General features: G+C 35.1%; 1 protein-coding gene across 7 annotated transcripts in view; it reads left to right on the forward strand.

The window, feature by feature from the left end:
* The window catches only part of LOC117324085, a 35,279-nt gene that overhangs the window by 399 nt on the left and 15,009 nt on the right, over nt 1–19,871 (forward strand). For all 7 annotated transcript variants that reach the window (XM_033879721.1, XM_033879757.1, XM_033879748.1 and 4 more), the window contains exons 2-3: nt 3,004–3,526; nt 3,784–4,858. In XM_033879721.1, the coding sequence (XP_033735612.1) occupies nt 3,922–4,858 (937 nt within the window). In that variant the 5' untranslated portion in view covers nt 3,004–3,526; nt 3,784–3,921. The remainder of the gene's footprint in view (nt 1–3,003; nt 3,527–3,783; nt 4,859–19,871) is intronic.

Consider the following 19,871-nt stretch of genomic DNA (forward strand, 5'->3'; position numbering starts at 1 on the left):
CTGGATTATAATTAGTTTTTCACTGTTTCGTGTCAATATATAAATGATTTTGTGAATATAACTATTAAGTTTTGTAGATCCTTTACTCCTATGCTATGTCCCATGTAGCCCGAGTTTCCTCCGGCGGGCTATGTCCCATTGATACGCCATGGAATGGTGGAGTACATAAGTAAATATTTTAAGATAAATTAATATCTGTTTATTATGCCACTACTTATTTATAGACGGATAAATATGTAGCTAGAGCAAGGGTTCACAATTTTGTGTGTGCATTTTTCCTCCAACACTGAGTGGCTGAAGGCTGTACTTTTTGTTTATATGGGGACTAATGCCACACTTCCATCATACTTTTGCCATTTTGAAAATATATAGCACTTCTAAATAACTTTGTTTTGAGAAAAGTGAATCTGACTTACATGACTCGCTCCAGAGAAAATGGATACTTCACGGTATTAAAATTATTTAAGATAATTCCCATTATTCATTATAGCAATGACCATTTGAAAATAATTAGGGAAAATATTGTTTCATCAGAATATAGTGAAAACTATCTACAAATGCACCAATTCAAGTATAACTGATAACAGTGTTTTTCTGCGGACACCCTGTCACTTTCGTTACCTTGTTTACACTGCTTCTGGGAGTGGTCATTATTTAAAGCAGAAATGTTGGTAAGCTTGCATGCAGACATCCATTTTAAATTTTGTAACATTTTTATTTTTGAATAACATTACTATTTTAAGCATAGTATTGGGTTTAATCATATTTTAGGATGTTATATGTCTACAAAATGTTTGTAAACTATTACCAACAGAATTAAAACAGTTTCAGTAAGCATTATATACCTTACAATGTAAGATTAATCTTTCTTGATTTGAAATGAATATGATAGAAACATACCTCGATGCATACTGAAAGTGTGTGAAATTATGTACCATCTCTCTGTATTAGTTACTAAGGAAGGAGTCATGAACAGAATTAAAATACCCTTCATGTACTGGGGTTAACATGTAATATGTCGTTTACCCATTGTTAAGAAACACCAACTAAAGGCCAAAAGGCTGTAAAAGTGGACATTATAAAACCCGTTGATAATAACTGTTCAGAAGCTTAATGTACATAAGTCCCCACCAGGAACAAGGAGTGGGTGGAAGGGTATGTGTTCTTCTGTCCTGGTTTTCCAGGCTCTATCCTTGGAGCCTGGCATGGGTTCACCTTGTTGAGGCAGTGTGTCATAGGTTCACTTGATATTGCCTGCTAGAATTAGTGATATAACTTCTGAATTGTCAGAATAATAAACTGATTCACATTTATACAACCAAATACAATTTTTGACCCATGGAGTATTCGCCATTTTATGATAGGTTCTTTTGGTTCTTTTGTTAAAAGATAACAGCAGGAAATCAAATGTAGGCCAATATTATGAATTATGGGTGATTAGGTATAAAGTAAAAAATTGTCAACATTCTAATCTCAACAACAGATGTATAACTTTGTTTGTCCATGATATAGAAAGGTATCATGTAAAACACACGGACTTCATCATTAGGTTCTGTCATAATTTACATTCATAATTACATGTGTAACTAGAAAAGGCAACTGTAACGGGTCGACCTGTGCCCTCCTCCAGACAGGTGCTCTAATTCCAATTACCAAGTAATTTAAGGTATATACCTGGTAACTGGTAGTCCTTTCTGATATATCAGAGAGTAGTATACAATGTCTGTAAGGAAATGGGAGAGATAATAAAACTTCAAATTAAAACATCGTTTTTTTTCTTAAGATAATTAAGATGTTATTACCAAGATGTTGTGACCCTAGCCTAATTGATAGATTGTACTTCCTCATGCATGGTAAACAGCTGAATTTCTGTGAGGGATTTGTCATCACACTTGACGTAATGCTGATAATGGATTACACAGTCATATAGACACACCAACAGCAATCTCATCTATTATCTTGACCATGACATCTGGACACTTACGTTGGTCATGCCTGCAAGCACAATGCTTCACTCTGTAGATCCTATATGTATACCATCATACACTTAGATTCCATTGTGCTTTTGAACTTTTTTTTTTATTGAAGTAAATTTTTAATGCAAATTTATTTCATAATTAAGAAATAAATGTAAAAAATATATATTGAATTAAGACCTATATGTTAGACAAACACTATGAAATGTTACCTGGTATGATGGTGTCACAATCTACATTATGTACTTATACAGATCTATTATACTCAGACTCTTATGTTTGTTTATAATTATCCCTGATCAGAGAAAAGGTAATGGGCCCCGGATGGTCACCTGCCCGACCGTGATACAAGTTGATTTAACTTTGTTTGAAGTTGTTGTAAAAAGTATAGTTTGGATTTTTATGTAATCAATGGTTGTCAGTTTATGTGTATAACCATCGTGGCTATCAGTAATTCACTTGGGGTATTAAATGAGCCACTTACAAATATTGCTTGTTGAAATTACTATTTTTTCCTGTAGCTATATCTGTCGATGTCTGTTGTTAACGGTGTATGTATATAGACCTATAGTCATTATGTTTTCATTCTTGAATTTTACATAGTTGTCTATTGTTTTGTATCACACTTTGACAATATAGCTTCAGATTGTAGACAGCTGTTTTGATTTTGTGTTTGTGGTGGTTCTGTTTACTGTATTCATCATTGAACTTGGACAAACAACTGTGAGTTTATTACTGTGTCTTACTACAAGTATATGATACCAATTTATAAAAGAAAATCTTCTAATAAGATTAACTAAGAATTAAACACAGGAAAAAGCTTGTTTTACTAGTATATATAGTGATAGGATTTAAGTAAGTCATTGTCCTATATACCTGTGGTCTTATTACTCATCTCACAGTCCGAGTAACTTACAAAGGAACCTTTTAATACCACCATGTTATGCTGTTACTACAATAAACGACAAAGGTTCAGTGCTGAAAAGAGTTATTTTTAACTGTAACTGTTTTTATTGTGGTTTTCCAGGGCCATGTGTAGTGGAGTGTGGAGAACCAATGTTGTGGAGGGGGTCACTATAAAGTAAACAGGACATATCTATAGGTGACACCATGCACTGTTATAATGGCACAGGACTGCAGTGACAATCAGTGCAACACTTACTTTAATTTTTGTTGAAACGTGCTTTTATTTATAAGTGAATGAGACCGTGGCAGGCTAATCAGTGAAGTGTGACAACGTTGAGATCAGCTGTTTGTCTAGCTTGAGGTGTCACTTATTTTGATGCTCTGATAAGGTATAAGCCAGAGGTACATATGGCTTTGTGTTGTGTAGAGGACTAATGAGTGTCTACTGACCACATTACGTACATAGGTGGACAGCCACCCTCCATGGCTATTTCCTATACCAGTGTTTACACCAACCATAAGACTGACACTGCTGTCAAGAGGATGTGATTTAGTGACTTAATCTGTGGAGAGGATGTGTACATGTACCCCAGTAAAGAAGTAAGATATTGGTCAATATTTGTGTCTGGACCCCTTCCGACCAGGTAAGATTTCAGATTACTTTCTTTTGTATCAATGCTGCATACCTGTTAAATTACTCGACTTCTAAAGCTCTGAATATGAAGGAAAGATATGAGTTCTAAACGGAACATTTGTAGTGTATATGTTGTAGAATATGTATTACTATTTTAAGGCAGATAAAAATTTGAAGCGTTAAATCAAAATATTCCTGGAACATTCACCAGTAAAGGGTCATATTAATCTGATGTGGATTAATCTTCTATACATATTGACTCCACAGGGCAGTTTATTGTTCATGACCTGGCAGGCGTACTGGAATACCAATTTATTGCTACTCAAGGATCATGGTGGCTTGTATAGGATATGCTGACCATGGAGATTGACCACTGCTGTGTTTAAAGTTGTTTGTATTATCAATATGAGTCAGGAAAATCGACCAGTTGTATATCCCCCAAAATTAGAATCCAAGACTTCAAAAGGTGAAAGTTCTCATTCTTCAAATCAGGTCTCTGGAGCTTATTTGAGGCCTTCATCGAACTCCCAATCTCACAGTGGTGCTAGACGAAATTCTGGGAATTACCCTGATATTGTTGACAGTGACAATTGTTTTCTGCCATCAGAAAGTTTTACAGACCTAAGAAATACAATGGAATCTTCAAATAATGCAACAAATACAACTGACAATAGACCTAGTACTTCAGGTGACACAACAGGACAGGGTACAAGGGCAGTGCCACAGTCACCTGGTGTGGTCAGTGAACATCGCAGGTCAATAAGTGCAATTATAGATCACCAAATGCAACAAGCATTGGAAGAGAGTGGACATAACACCCAAAGGGTCAGCCCTACCCAGGGGCTCTACCCAGCTATCACAAACTCATCAGCGACCACAGGTGTGATGGGCTCCACCCATATCAGTACACATGACCTCAGTGCAGGAATTACCCCGGGGGCGGATTCCAGTCGTGAGGCCCTCCCTGATATCTTGCATTCTCATGTGATACCTACCCACCATACATCCTCGAGTCACCATGGACAGTCTCATGGTCACCTTCCACCAGGAGTTGACCCTCGGGTCTATACCTACCACCAGAGTCAGGCGAGACACCATTCACGGCACCACCGTGGTGGGCGATCATCTAGGGATAGGCGCCGCAGTCGGTCACGAAGTGGTTCACAAACGGAAGAACCTTGTAAGACGAGTTGTATGAACTGTTTGGCTGCGTCCACATCATTTCGATGGATCCTAGTGATTTTGTCCCTATTGGGGGTGTGTTGTGTGGTGACGGGTATTGTATTAGCGGCTCTCCATGCTGCTGGGAACAGCTTCCTCTTCTTGGCCATCATGTTCATAGGTAAGTTGTTCAATAATGGTGGACAGGAAATTTGTCTCATATTTAAAAAGCTACTCTCATGTATAGATAAGATCTGTGATACTGGATATAATACATTGAGAAAGCCTGGATTATAGAAAGTGGGGGGGGGGGGGCAGACTTAGTTGTGAGGATCTGAAGCCAGGTCTTATCATGGCCCAAATTTTGTTGGCATAGGAGAATTTGGTAAATTGATTTGTAGAGAATGTGTAGAACATTATGTAATGTGAGCTATTTTAAATATGGTCTAGACACTCAAAATGGAAGTGTAAACAATGTGTGTGGGTTCAGTCCGATTCTGTGTATGGATTGTTATGGTAATGCATGTTTTTGTACCTCATGGTAATTATAATACATGTCATACCGGTGGGGCTGGTATAAATATTTGATATAGAATTTCTATACAGGCTTTGAATAAACGAAAAAACATTACTATATAAAATGTTTAACACGTATCTATTACGAGACAGCATGTCGAGATTGTATCATTGTCAGTATATGCCATGTGTTAGAGAATTTGACATTAAGTTGTGGGTAACTGTAGTGTTATGGTATATTGTATGATTCAGCTGTAGATGGACCACAAACATGATATATAGGTATGTACATTGTTATTACATTAAGACAGAATACAAGTTAATTATGACAGCTACATAATAACATTTCTCTTAGTTTGTGTTTTATCAAATTTTCACCTGAAGTATTTCCTTGGTCGTTGACAGTAATGAGATAGCTGTTGAACCAGAACAACTTGTACTATACATTAATTATTGGTGAATTGTCTAATATTACACGATTAGGTGACGTTTCCATACATTTCAACTTTTGATGAAATGTCCACAACCACACCTAACTTATATACATACGTATTGTGTGTGTTTATTAGTGGGAACCCAGAAACAACAATACTGACCACATATATCATATAAATTATTTATGACTGCTTCACTCTTCAGCTCCTTGAAAGGATGATAACTGGCTAGGGTTTATACATATAGAGGATAATTTGCTTTATTGAAATAGATACTATCAGAAGGTGCAGTAAAGAGGAGCACAGAAAGATATTAACGTACAGTAGCTATATATAGTGTTAGTGGCAGGATGTTGTAATTCTAGGTGCTTGTTGGCATTTCCTGTTGCAGTTTTAGAGATCCTTGATCATAATAATGTGTACAAGGTATTATATATATTTAGACCAATCTGCTGAAAGCCTTATTGGAGGCTTTTGTGTCATTGGAAAATTAGTATTCACAGTTAGTGGTTTCACTTTGTACACAATGAACCTGGGCCATCTGCCAGTATTGAGTCCTGTACAGAGCCAGTACGGAATCCCACCTACTCATATCCCATCAATTACCAGCTACATTGCTGGTCTGTAAATTTGATTAGACTAATCATATAATCACTGGACTCTGGATAATATAAACTGGCCACTCTAAACATTGGTGACTGGTTAAAGTGAACGATCTAACTACCATTGGTTCAGTAGAAGTGGGACACACTAACTACCATTGGTTCAGTAGAAGTGATCACTCTAATTACCTTTGGTTCAGTAGAAGTGATCACTCTAACTACCATTAGTTCAGTAGAAGTGGTCATTCTATAACTACCATTAGTTCAGTAGAAGTGATCATTCTATAACTACCATTGGTTCAGTAGAAGTGATCACTCTAACTACCATTGGTTCAGTAGAAGTGATCACTCTAACTACCATTGGTTCAGTAGAAGTGATCACTCTAACTACCATTAGTTCAGTAGAAGTGATCATTCTATAATTACCTTTGGTTCAGTAGAAGTGATCATTCTAATTACCATTAGTTCAGTAGAAGTGATCACTCTATAACTACCTTTGGTTCAGTAGAAGTGATCATTCTATAACTACCATTAGTTCAGTAGAAGTGATCACTCTATAACTACCATTAGTTCAGTAGAAGTGATCACTCTAATTACCATTGGTTCAGTAGAAGTGGTCATTCTAACTACCATTGGTTCAGTAGAAGTGATCATTCTAACTACCATTAGTTCAGTAGAAGTGATCACTCTAACTACCATTGGTTCAGTAGAAGTGATCACTCTAATTACCATTGGTTCAGTAGAAGTGATCATTCTATAACTACCATTAGTTCAGTAGAAGTGATCATTCTATAACTACCATTGGTTCAGTAGAAGTGATCACTCTAATTACCATTGGTTCAGTAGAAGTGGGACACACTAACTACCATTGGTTCAGTAGAAGTGATCACTCTAACTACCATTAGTTCAGTAGAAGTGATCACTCTAACTACCATTGGTTCAGTAGAAGTGATCACTCTAACTACCATTGGTTCAGTAGAAGTGATCATTCTATAACTACCATTGGTTCAGTAGAAGTGATCATTCTATAACTACCATTGGTTCAGTAGAAGTGATCATTCTATAACTACCATTAGTTCAGTAGAAGTGATCATTCTATAACTACCATTGGTTCAGTAGAAGTGGTCATTCTAACTACCATTGGTTCAGTAGAAGTGATCACTCTAACTACCATTGGTTCAGTAGAAGTGATCACTCTAACTACCATTGGTTCAGTAGAAGTGATCACTCTAACTACCATTAGTTCAGTAGAAGTGATCATTCTATAACTACCTTTGGTTCAGTAGAAGTGATCATTCTATAACTACCATTGGTTCAGTAGAAGTGATCACTCTAACTACCATTGGTTCAGTAGAAGTGATCATTCTATAACTACCATTAGTTCAGTAGAAGTGATCATTCTATAACTACCATTAGTTCAGTAGAAGTGATCATTCTATAACTACCATTGGTTCAGTAGAAGTGATCATTCTATAACTACCATTGGTTCAGTAGAAGTGATCACTCTAACTACCATTGGTTCAGTAGAAGTGATCATTCTATAACTACCATTGGTTCAGTAGAAGTGATCACTCTATAACTACCTTTGGTTCAGTAGAAGTGATCATTCTATAACTACCATTGGTTCAGTAGAAGTAGGTCACTCTAATTACCATTAGTTCAGTAGAAGTGATCATTCTATAACTACCATTAGTTCAGTAGAAGTGATCATTCTATAACTACCATTAGTTCAGTAGAAGTGATCACTCTAACTACCATTAGTTCAGTAGAAGTGATCACTCTAACTACCATTGGTTCAGTAGAAGTGGTCATTCTATAACTACCATTGGTTCAGTAGAAGTGATCACTCTAATTACCATTAGTTCAGTAGAAGTGATCACTCTAATTACCATTGGTTCAGTAGAAGTGATCACACTAACTACCATTAGTTCAGTAGAAGTGATCACTCTAACTACCATTGGTTCAGTAGAAGTGATCATTCTAATTACCATTAGTTCAGTAGAAGTGATCATTCTAATTACCATTGGTTCAGTAGAAGTGGTCACACTAATTACCATTAGTTCAGTAGAAGTGATCATTCTAACTACCATTAGTTCAGTAGAAGTGATCACTCTAATTACCATTAGTTCAGTAGAAGTGGTCACTCTAATTACCTTTGGTTCAGTAGAAGTGGTCACACTAATTACCATTAGTTCAGTAGAAGTGATCATTCTATAACTACCATTAGTTCAGTAGAAGTGGTCACTCTAACTACCATTGGTTCAGTAGAAGTGATCATTCTAACTACCATTAGTTCAGTAGAAGTGATCACTGTAATTACCATTGGTTCAGTAGAAGTGGTCACTCTAACTACCATTAGTTCAGTAGAAGTGGTCACACTAACTACCATTGGTTCAGTAGAAGTGATCACTCTAACTACCATTGGTTCAGTAGAAGTGATCATTCTATAACTACCATTGGTTCAGTAGAAGTGATCATTCTATAACTACCATTGGTTCAGTAGAAGTGATCATTCCAGGGGTCGACATTAACTTTTTTCTGCACTTGTCCCTTCGGACAAGTGATAAGATAAATTCACTTGTCCGAATGAAATAATCACTTGTCCTACATGTGTTTCTACTTTCCATCTGTTATGTGTAAACAGCGAGATGATTTATTATAAAGTAGAGGTAAGCACTGCAAGCCATAATTTCGACTCATAATAATTACTAACAACAATAAAACAGCAAGAAAGTATTATTAAAAGTTATTTAAGTTTTACTAAACCATCCTTTTTTTACCTAAAAGCAGATGAATGAAGTACTTTAAAATAATTAACTTTCATGAAGAACTGTTCGACTAAACTATAAACAAACTTACTACTGTGAAAACATTAAAACATGTCACCGTTTTCTAGGGCACGGCAGTCTGCTTCATCTGTAGCCTCCTTAATTTTATCAAAACTGATTCATTTTTATTACGATTCCAGCAGACGGTATCTGTCGTAGTATCAATGCTCTCTCATGTACAGCATTCGCATGCGTTTCAAACATACTAGTGATACCAATTACATGTTTTCGAGAGCCCTCAGAAGTCTACCATCATTTCTATGTAGTTCCGAATGAAGCTTTAATAAGCATGATCAGCTCACTTCCGTTCGATGGTTAACACAATTTAAAGGAGTTTTTACTCATTTTACAGTGAGTATTGAATCAGTTTTGACTTCAGAATATAACATAAATAAAACACAAAGACAGATTTGTTACTTGTCCCGTCGGACAAGTACTTTAATGATTTCACTTGTCCGACATCAATTTCGTCTGGTACCGGACAATCGGACAAGCGTTAATGTCGACCCCTGCATTCTAACTACCATTAGTTCAGTAGAAGTGATCACTCTAACTACCATTAGTTCAGTAGAAGTGGTCACACTAACTACCATTGGTTCAGTAGAAGTGATCACTCTAACTACCATTGGTTCAGTAGAAGTGATCACTCTAATTACCATTAGTTCAGTAGAAGTGAACATTCTAACTACCATTAGTTCAGTAGAAGTGATCACACTAACTACCATTAGTTCAGTAGAAGTGATCACTCTAATTACCATTAGTTCAGTAGAAGTGATCACTCTAATTACCATTAAGTCAGTAGAAGTGGTCACACTAACTACCATTGGTTCAGTAGAAGTGGTCACACTAACTACCATTGGTTCAGTAGAAGTGATCACTCTAACTACCATTAGTTCAGTAGAAGTGGTCACACTAACTACCATTGGTTCAGTAGAAGTGATCACTCTAACTACCATTGGTTCAGTAGAAGTGATCACTCTAACTACCATTGGTTCAGTAGAAGTGATCACTCTAACTACCATTAGTTCAGTAGAAGTGATCATTCTATAACTACCATTAGTTCAGTAGAAGTGATCACTCTAACTACCATTAGTTCAGTAGAAGTGATCACTCTAACTACCATTAGTTCAGTAGAAGTGATCATTCTAACTACCATTAGTTCAGTAGAAGTGATCATTCTATAACTACCATTAGTTCAGTAGAAGTAGGTCACTCTAATTTCCATTGGTTCAGTAGAAGTGATCATTCTATAACTACCATTAGTTCAGTAGAAGTAGGTCACTCTAATTACCATTGGTTCAGTAGAAGTGGTCATTCTATAACTACCATTAGTTCAGTAGAAGTGATCATTCTAACTACCATTAGTTCAGTAGAAGTGATCACTCTAACTACCATTGGTTCAGTAGAAGTGATCATTCTAACTACCATTAGTTCAGTAGAAGTGATCATTCTATAACTACCATTAGTTCAGTAGAAGTGATCATTCTAATTACCATTAGTTCAGTAGAAGTGATCACTCTAACTACCATTAGTTCAGTAGAAGTGATCATTCTATAACTACCATTGGTTCAGTAGAAGTGATCACTCTAACTACCATTAGTTCAGTAGAAGTGGTCACACTAACTACCATTGGTTCAGTAGAAGTGATCATTCTAATTACCATTAGTTCAGTAGAAGTGATCACTCTAACTACCATTAGTTCAGTAGAAGTGATCACTCTAACTACCATTGGTTCAGTAGAAGTGATCACTCTAACTACCATTAGTTCAGTAGAAGTGATCATTCTATAACTACCATTAGTTCAGTAGAAGTGATCACTCTAACTACCATTAGTTCAGTAGAAGTGATCACTCTAACTACCATTAGTTCAGTAGAAGTGATCATTCTAACTACCATTAGTTCAGTAGAAGTGATCATTCTATAACTACCATTAGTTCAGTAGAAGTAGGTCACTCTAATTCCATTGGTTCAGTAGAAGTGATCATTCTATAACTACCATTAGTTCAGTAGAAGTAGGTCACTCTAATTACCATTGGTTCAGTAGAAGTGGTCATTCTATAACTACCATTAGTTCAGTAGAAGTGATCATTCTAACTACCATTAGTTCAGTAGAAGTGATCACTCTAACTACCATTGGTTCAGTAGAAGTGATCATTCTAACTACCATTAGTTCAGTAGAAGTGATCATTCTATAACTACCATTAGTTCAGTAGAAGTGATCATTCTAATTACCATTAGTTCAGTAGAAGTGATCACTCTAACTACCATTAGTTCAGTAGAAGTGATCATTCTATAACTACCATTGGTTCAGTAGAAGTGATCATTCTATAACTACCATTAGTTCAGTAGAAGTGATCATTCTATAACTACCATTAGTTCAGTAGAAGTGATCATTCTATAACTACCATTGGTTCAGTAGAAGTGATCATTCTATAACTACCATTGGTTCAGTAGAAGTGATCATTCTATAACTACCATTGGTTCAGTAGAAGTGATCATTCTATAACTACCATTAGTTCAGTAGAAGTGATCATTCTATAACTACCATTGGTTCAGTAGAAGTGATCATTCTATAACTACCATTAGTTCAGTAGAAGTGATCATTCTATAACTACCATTAGTTCAGTAGAAGTGATCACTCTAACTACCATTGGTTCAGTAGAAGTGATCACTCTAATTACCATTGGTTCAGTAGAAGTGAACATTCTAACTACCTTTGGTTCAGTAGAAGTGATCATTCTAACCACCATTGGTTCAGTAGAAGTGATCACTCTAATTACCATTGGTTCAGTAGAAGTGATCACTCTAATTACCATTGGTTCAGTAGAAGTGATCACTCTAACTACCATTGGTTCAGTAGAAGTGATCACTCTAATTACCATTAGTTCAGTAGAAGTGATCATTCTATAACTACCATTAGTTCAGTAGAAGTGATCATTCTATAACTACCATTAGTTCAGTAGAAGTGATCACTCTAATTACCATTAGTTCAGTAGAAGTGATTATTCTATAACCACCATTAGTTCAGTAGAAGTGATCATTCTATAACTACCATTGGTTCAGTAGAAGTGATCATTCTATAACTACCATTAGTTCAGTAGAAGTGATCACTCTAATTACCTTTGGTTCAGTAGAAGTGATCACTCTAATTACCATTGGTTCAGTAGAAGTGAACATTCTAACTACCATTAGTTCAGTAGAAGTTGTTTATAATCCATTGTGAACCTTTGGATTTAAGTACATGTATGAATATTACTGAATACTGCATGAAGGGCAAGGTATACGTAGATATTGATTTTAATGTACATACCCATATGTAATGTTATATCACAAAATCTGTTCAAGAATATATAATGTAATGTTCTTACTGAAGTCTGATATTTGTTTTGGTGTTATATCCTGAACCACAGTGAAGGGGTACAGTAAAGGTTGGCCATCATTGATCATGTTATAACCTTTATATATATCCGCCTATATATCTACAAACAAACCAGTGATGGGGGTCGATCAACACCATCCTCAAGCTGAAGGTCAGATAAAGGTCATCACATTTCATAGTGTATCTATTTAAGTTATTCAACACAAAGGAAAGAACTTACATAATTTAAAAGAGAAGATTGGTAGATGTGTACTGGTGTTTAGTGGTTAACATAATGGCCAGGGTAATAGTCCTTTATAACCATTGTGTGTGGTAATCACAGGGTTATAATGGCGTGTGGTCAGTCTCTGGTTCAGTCATGTGACCGGTTCATTATAACATAATTAGGATTACACAGCTGGGATATTAGAGGTCAGATTACAGTTGATGTAATTTTAGTGTTGATCTATACAGCCATGGAAAACATTTTTTACCTGTTGACCTTCATGTTTTGACCACCTGGAGATTGTGTAGAGCTATACCTGGCTTCCCAGGTGTTGGTCTTATCTACGATCAAATAAGCTTCAAGGGTACAGGCTTAGTGATATAACATTTAATTCTCCAGAAATCTGGCTATTAACCTCATTTAAATAAGGAGAAAAACACCTAGAACAGAACTGGGCCACTTTATATGTCAATCTTAATCAATAACTTAATTATCATCTGGATATCATTATTATTTGAAGGAATGTTGATCACCAGTTAAGTAGAAAATAAATGGATTTTTCATGGATTGCCAACATTTATTTTGCTTAAATGATAATGCATATATCATGTAGTAAACCTTTTAAGTATGTTTGATTGTGTTTAGATTGTTTTGTAAAGGAGCTCACAGTTTTATAAAGACACCATTTGATATACATTTGTATTAAAACTATGTAATGATGTAATATGTTGTTGAAAAATCTAGTAATATCAGTTTCCAAATTTCGTTTTGATATTTTCAAGTATAACTTAATTGACCTCACCTTGGCTTCTTCCTCCTGAATAACTGTGACTAAAAATATTATTTCAATATTAATGCTACTCTGCAAACCATATCTTTGTCATAAACATTTGTCCAGAGTCAATCATGGAGGACTCGAGAGATCTTTATACCTTGTTGTGACATTGTATATCAGTGAAGTAGTCTATAATTAGTTAATTGTGACATTGTCTATATATAGTCTATAATTAGTTAATTGTGACATTGTCTATATATAGTCTATAATTAGTTAATTGTGACATTGTCTATATATAGTCTATAATTAGTTAATTGTGACATTGTCTATATATAGTCTATAATTAGTTAATTGTGACATTGTCTATATATAGTCTATAATTAGTTAATTGTGACATTGTCTATATATAGTCTATAATTAGTTAATTGTGACATTTTCTATGTATAGTCTATAATTTGTTAATTGTGACATTGTCTATATATAGTCTATAATTAGTTAATTGTGACATTGTCTATAGTCTATAATTAGTTAATTGTGACATTGTCTATATATAGTATAATTTGTTTATTGTGATGTTGATGTCTGCTATTGAAGCATCCTTCATCAGTAATGATGGTATGGATGTCTCATACCAAACTAATCTTGTTGGTCCAGGTTTCACCGTGACAACTGGCGAGACTTCCACCAGAAATTTTGATCGATAGCATGTCTTAGGATCACTCACAACACCAAACTTAAATTACCATATATACCATAAAAATCATTCTTTAAAATTTCTACCATATGTATATACATGCCAACTGTATTTATACCTGGTTAAAGCCATTTTTCTTATGTATAACCTTCAAAAATGAATACAGATACAATGTACTAAAAATACTATCCGGTATGTACATGTTTTTTTTTTTAAGTATTTAAATTAAATTCAACTTTAATTATTAGCATATTAACATAAAGTAGTAGTTTGATGGCAATATAATTAATAAACTTACATAAGTTACAACAGACATATATATATGTAGTACTATAGTTAAAAAATATAAATTCAACACGACAACTGTTGTGTTTCGCTGACGTTTTCGGGCCTAACAGCCATCTTCAGGCGATTCATTTATCTAACATCTTGGTGACCACATTATATTTACCATTGTATGGCACTGCCACTATATAACCCTACCAATTCAGTTGAGAGTTCACCAGCTTATGAACTGCCAACTGAAATTTGAATTTGAAAATTAAAAAAAAAAAAATCGCACGACAAATAAAAAATCGCAGATGGTAAATATAAGCATTGAACGGCTTTCAGTTGGCATTCATAGTCAATATGAATGCCAACTGGACAGAGGCAAATTCAACATGAAGCGCTACGTTCAATGCTTAAATGACTTCACATACGATATAATAACACCAGTACTATATGCATAAATGTGCATAAGTTCTGCCATGTCATAGGATCCTGGACCAGATATGCCTTAAGTGTAATTACTATTGTGAGTAGTTATAGATGTGTGTAAACTTCTAGAGAGTCCTGAATCTTTATGTGTATATTTATGGTAAGTCCACACATACTGATTACAGGTATGGTGATACCTGGGATACCTGTACTTACCTGTACTTACCTGTGACAACCCCAGGCTATTTGTGTACAGTTGTAATAGATCACTTGCTAAACCTTCTTAACACAAACCAGCCACAGCTTTCCTCCAGATAACATCATCTCCCTAGGGACTCAAACATCAGGAAATTTATAGGGTCATTGTCAACATTTCAAAAGAATCAACCCTCAAGAAATAGAATTAACAAGTGCTTTGGTAAGGGGATGTGATTTATATGGAGATAGAGTTTATGATGTTACTTCAGATTATAAGTTACAGGAAATATTAACAGAGAAAAACTGAAGGCAGGTCAACAGCCCCCGGTACATGTATATAGTTGATCAGTTAATGACTGGTATTGGAAACAATAGTGGATTATATATATCAATATCGTAGTGACTTACTACAGGTTATGTATATAGATATATGTGGTATATACATATCACAGTGACTGATTTATTTTTTCGTCCTTTCCACCACAGAATTAATTCAGTATAATGAAATAAATGAAAGGAAGAGGGCAATGATTTTCTCTCTGTGATGTGACTATTAGCTCAAGGGTTAACAACCTTTTTCACAGAGAAAAACAGATTAGTACGATTGCTTTGATGAACATTTCTGAAAGATGACTGGCCTCAATTTGCATATAGAATTTCCTTTAAGAAAACCTTTATTATATTTATCTCACTTGTTTATCTCAAACAGCTTTCCTCTTGTTACACCGATAATACCAAAGGTTATATCCAGTTTAGGTCTTAATATAGCTGGATCTGTATTACATCATTCCTGAAAGTTTTTTCTCTTTTGTTCTTTAAAAAATGAAGTTTGATCAGAAATGTGGATCTTGGCCTCACATTGCCCTATAGACAGTGTAGTGTCTTTTTATAACCAACAGGTTTAACATCCATGCACTCTTAGGATTAGAAACTATAATATAATTATCTCATTTCAGCAATATTTGAAATATGTTAAATGTCTACTGATAATTATTTAGAAATGTGACTATATGCCCTAGTTATGTATATGGTATATATGGTATAAATGCCCTAGTTATGTATACAGTATATAATAAATGCCCTAGTTATGTATATGGTATAAATGCCCTAGTTATGTATATGGTATCAATGCCCTAGTTATGTATATGGTATAAATGCCCTAGTTATGTATATGGTGTAAATGCCCTAGTTATGTATATGGTATAAATGCCCTAGTTATGTTTATGGTGTAAATGCCCTAGTTATGTATATGGTATAATTTCCCTAGTTATGTATACGGTATATATGGTATAAATGCCCTAGTTATGTATATGGTATAAATGCCCTAGTTATGTATATGGTATATATGGTATAAATGCTCTAGTTATGTATACAGTATATGATAAATGCCCTAGTTATGTATATGGTATAAATGCCCTAGTTATGTATATGGTATAAATGCCCTAGTTATGTATATGGTATAAATGCCCTAGTAAAGAATGGAGTGTAGTAAGGGGCGATAACTCAGTTATCGTTCCTTGCGGAGCGAAATGAAAGTATGGGCTAATGCACCCATTTTGCCGGCTATTGTAGCGATTTGAGGGTGGAAAAAATGGCACATACAATCTCTATGGTTTTTTGAACCATTGTAAAACTCGACTCAATCTAGGTCTGGATGTGTGTGGTATCCCTGTGGAAATTGTTATTTATGAGATATTTTGGGTCAAACATGCCAAAATCGTCATTTTGACCGGTAGCTTCTGTTTAACCGGTCCTTAAAAATCAGCGTTTCAATCCAAAAATCTGAAACTCCAAACATAACAAGAAGAGATAGTTCTGAAGAAAACCGTATCTTTAGTTTTTCTATATCTTTCATAGAACGGCCACAATAGGGTTTTGAAAAAGGGTCGTATTTTATCGAGAGGTGGCGGATGTTACGTCACCAGTCACCTAAATATCCAATCAGTAGGCCCGGATGCATTCACCTTCCTATTAAATCTTCTGCCCAAACGGGAAAAACCCACAATCTATTTTTGATTTGGTTCTGTGGTCCCTAGAAGCCCTGATTTTGACATCATAATGATATACATGACATTTGTTTTTATCTTTGATCGTATATGTAATTATTTATCGATTAGAATACCGCGAGTACATCTGTTACTAAGATGAACTTAGGGTTGATTGTTTGGTCGTTTTATCACCACGTGTATATATTGCAATCAGGATCGTTTTGAGGCTGGGTCTCCTTATAGTAGTGGGTGACTACCTCACTGAACAACAACACACGAGAGACCCTAACGTATGCTTGCATAGATGCCAATTGATGTCTCATAATCAATTAATGTGTCATATTCCAGAAAACTGAAGAATTATGAAAATTATTACAGTGGTAACCCTCAAACCTGCAATTTCCTCGCGCCAGTATTAATATTCAAACGTATTTGAGAGTTTTAAATGTCGCGCGAATAAATTAAATGCAAGTGAGAAAATTAAGTGAAAGTGAGGAAATTAAGAGCAAGTGAAGGTATTTATGCTAAAGGAAAGAAAATAAAGGTTTTTGGGGTTACCAGTGTTATAAGATAACCAATAATCTATTTAGTGCCCAACTTAAAAAAAAAATTGACACAAATGTTCTTCAATGTCATGGGGTTTGCAACTGATCTTTTATTTTCGGATCGGTCAGCCAAGAGGGCCGCCACAGACTTATTTGCCTCTGACTGGTGAAAATTTAGATATTGTTTGATTTCGATTACCATTGGTATATGGTATATATTGGTATTAGGGGACTGCGAATTCCATTGCATGAGTATCATTGCCATATCAAGGCTTCTGATTTGTCGAAGTTTAGACAATGGATTTGGATGCAAAATGGTACATTTTTGTAAATAGGGGAATTCGAATTCAATCACATGGGATTCATTGCCATAGCAACCACATTGAGGAATTCAATCGGTCAAATTTTAGATGCAAATTCAACCTCACGGATTTTCTTGCCATATAACCACGCTGATGCTTCTTATTGGTCGAAATATTGACATTGAACGATTTTGATGTAAACCAGGACTCGTGCATGGAACCTCTGAACTCAAGACGGACATTTCTGTATCACCCTCAGCATTTATTTTTTTCTGTCTTTCGTGCTCATCCAGAGTTATCTTCCCTAACTACACTTCATTCTTTCTGTGACACTCCTTTAGGTGTCACCCCACTAGTTATGTATATGGTATAAATGCCCTAGTTATGTATATGGTATATATGGCATAAATGCCATAGTTATATATATATGGTATAAATGGTATAAATGCCATAGTTATATATATATGGTATAAATGGTATAAATGCCATAGTTATATATATATGGTATAAATGCCATAGTTATATATATATGGTATAAATGCCATAGTTATATATATATGGTATAAATGCCATAGTTATATATATATGGTATAAATGCCATAGTTATATATATATGGTATAAATGCCATAGTTATATATATATGGTATATATGGTATAAATGGTTATGCATGGACATTTTGTTGCTCACTGATCACTAACTCCAATAACACATTTAAAGTGAGTGTTTAAAAGACATCCTTTGATGTAAACAAAGTTGTTAAATATGAAAGGTTTGGTGTCATTAAGTATATATCACTGGGAGGTGTCTGGTCCACGGTATATATCACTGGGAGGTGTCTGGCCCACGGTATATATCACTGGGAGGTGTCTGGTCCACGGTATATATGGTATATATCACTGGGAGGTGTCTGGTCCACAGTATATATCACTGGGAGGTGTCTGGTCCACGGTATATATCACTGGGAGGTGTCTGGTCCACGGTATATATCACTGGGAGGTGTCTGGTCCACGGTATATATCACTGGGAGGTGTCTGGTCCACAGTATATATCACTGGGAGGTGTCTGGTCCACGGTATATATCACTGGGAGGTGTCTGGTCCACGGTATATATCACTGGGAGGTGTCTGGTCCACGGTATATATCACTGGGAGGTGTCTGGTCCACAGTATATGATCATGTCAGAGCTATACACATTTCTGTCTGTGTATACATAATAAAGTTTAGTATGGCTGACACAGAATTTAGGTCCGGGTCCCAGAAATATGATACCCAATTAATGATAAATCTGTATCTGGGTATAAATATACAGACTTTATTCGTTGTTAATGACAACAGTATTTCATTGCTATCTTGCATAAATTATGTCATATTTTACACTAATTTATAACAGCTTCTGTGTATGGTATTTTGTACTGGTTCATGACAGATTCTGTGTATGGTATATTGTACTGGTTCATGACAGATTCTGTGTATGGTATATTGTACTGGTTCATGACAGATTCTGTGTATGGTATTTTGTACTGGTTCATGACAGATTCTGTGTATGGTATTTTGTACTGGTTCATGACAGATTCTGTGTATGGTATATTGTACTGGCGACTTTAATATGACCCAGTTATATAAAGAAACTTAATCAATTTAATGTTTTCTAGCTTGCAATAATATAATAAGTATGTATTTGTAATGTACAATATCTTATTTTATGCAAATAAGCGGGTTATTAAAATAAGTGATATGCAAATAAGTGGGCTCCTCTGTACACATAGTTCATTGAATTTACAAAATTTTGTGGGATATCTCACATTTACAGAGAAGTATATTATAAATTGTACAAATGCATTACCCTACATGTACTGTACATGTGTGTGTGTGTTTTAGCTCTAGAACTGTGGGACTATATATATAATAGAAGGAGGACATAATGTCTCCTCCATATTTACCATATGTCTTTATAAAGGAAAAATATAGGGTCCTCATATACAAAGAATCAGAAAATCTATTAAATGTCCTATTAGGAAGTAAAGTCA

This window comes from Pecten maximus, chromosome 1 (assembly GCF_902652985.1).
Source record: "Pecten maximus chromosome 1, xPecMax1.1, whole genome shotgun sequence".
In the NCBI taxonomy this organism is placed as follows: domain Eukaryota; kingdom Metazoa; phylum Mollusca; class Bivalvia; order Pectinida; family Pectinidae; genus Pecten; species Pecten maximus.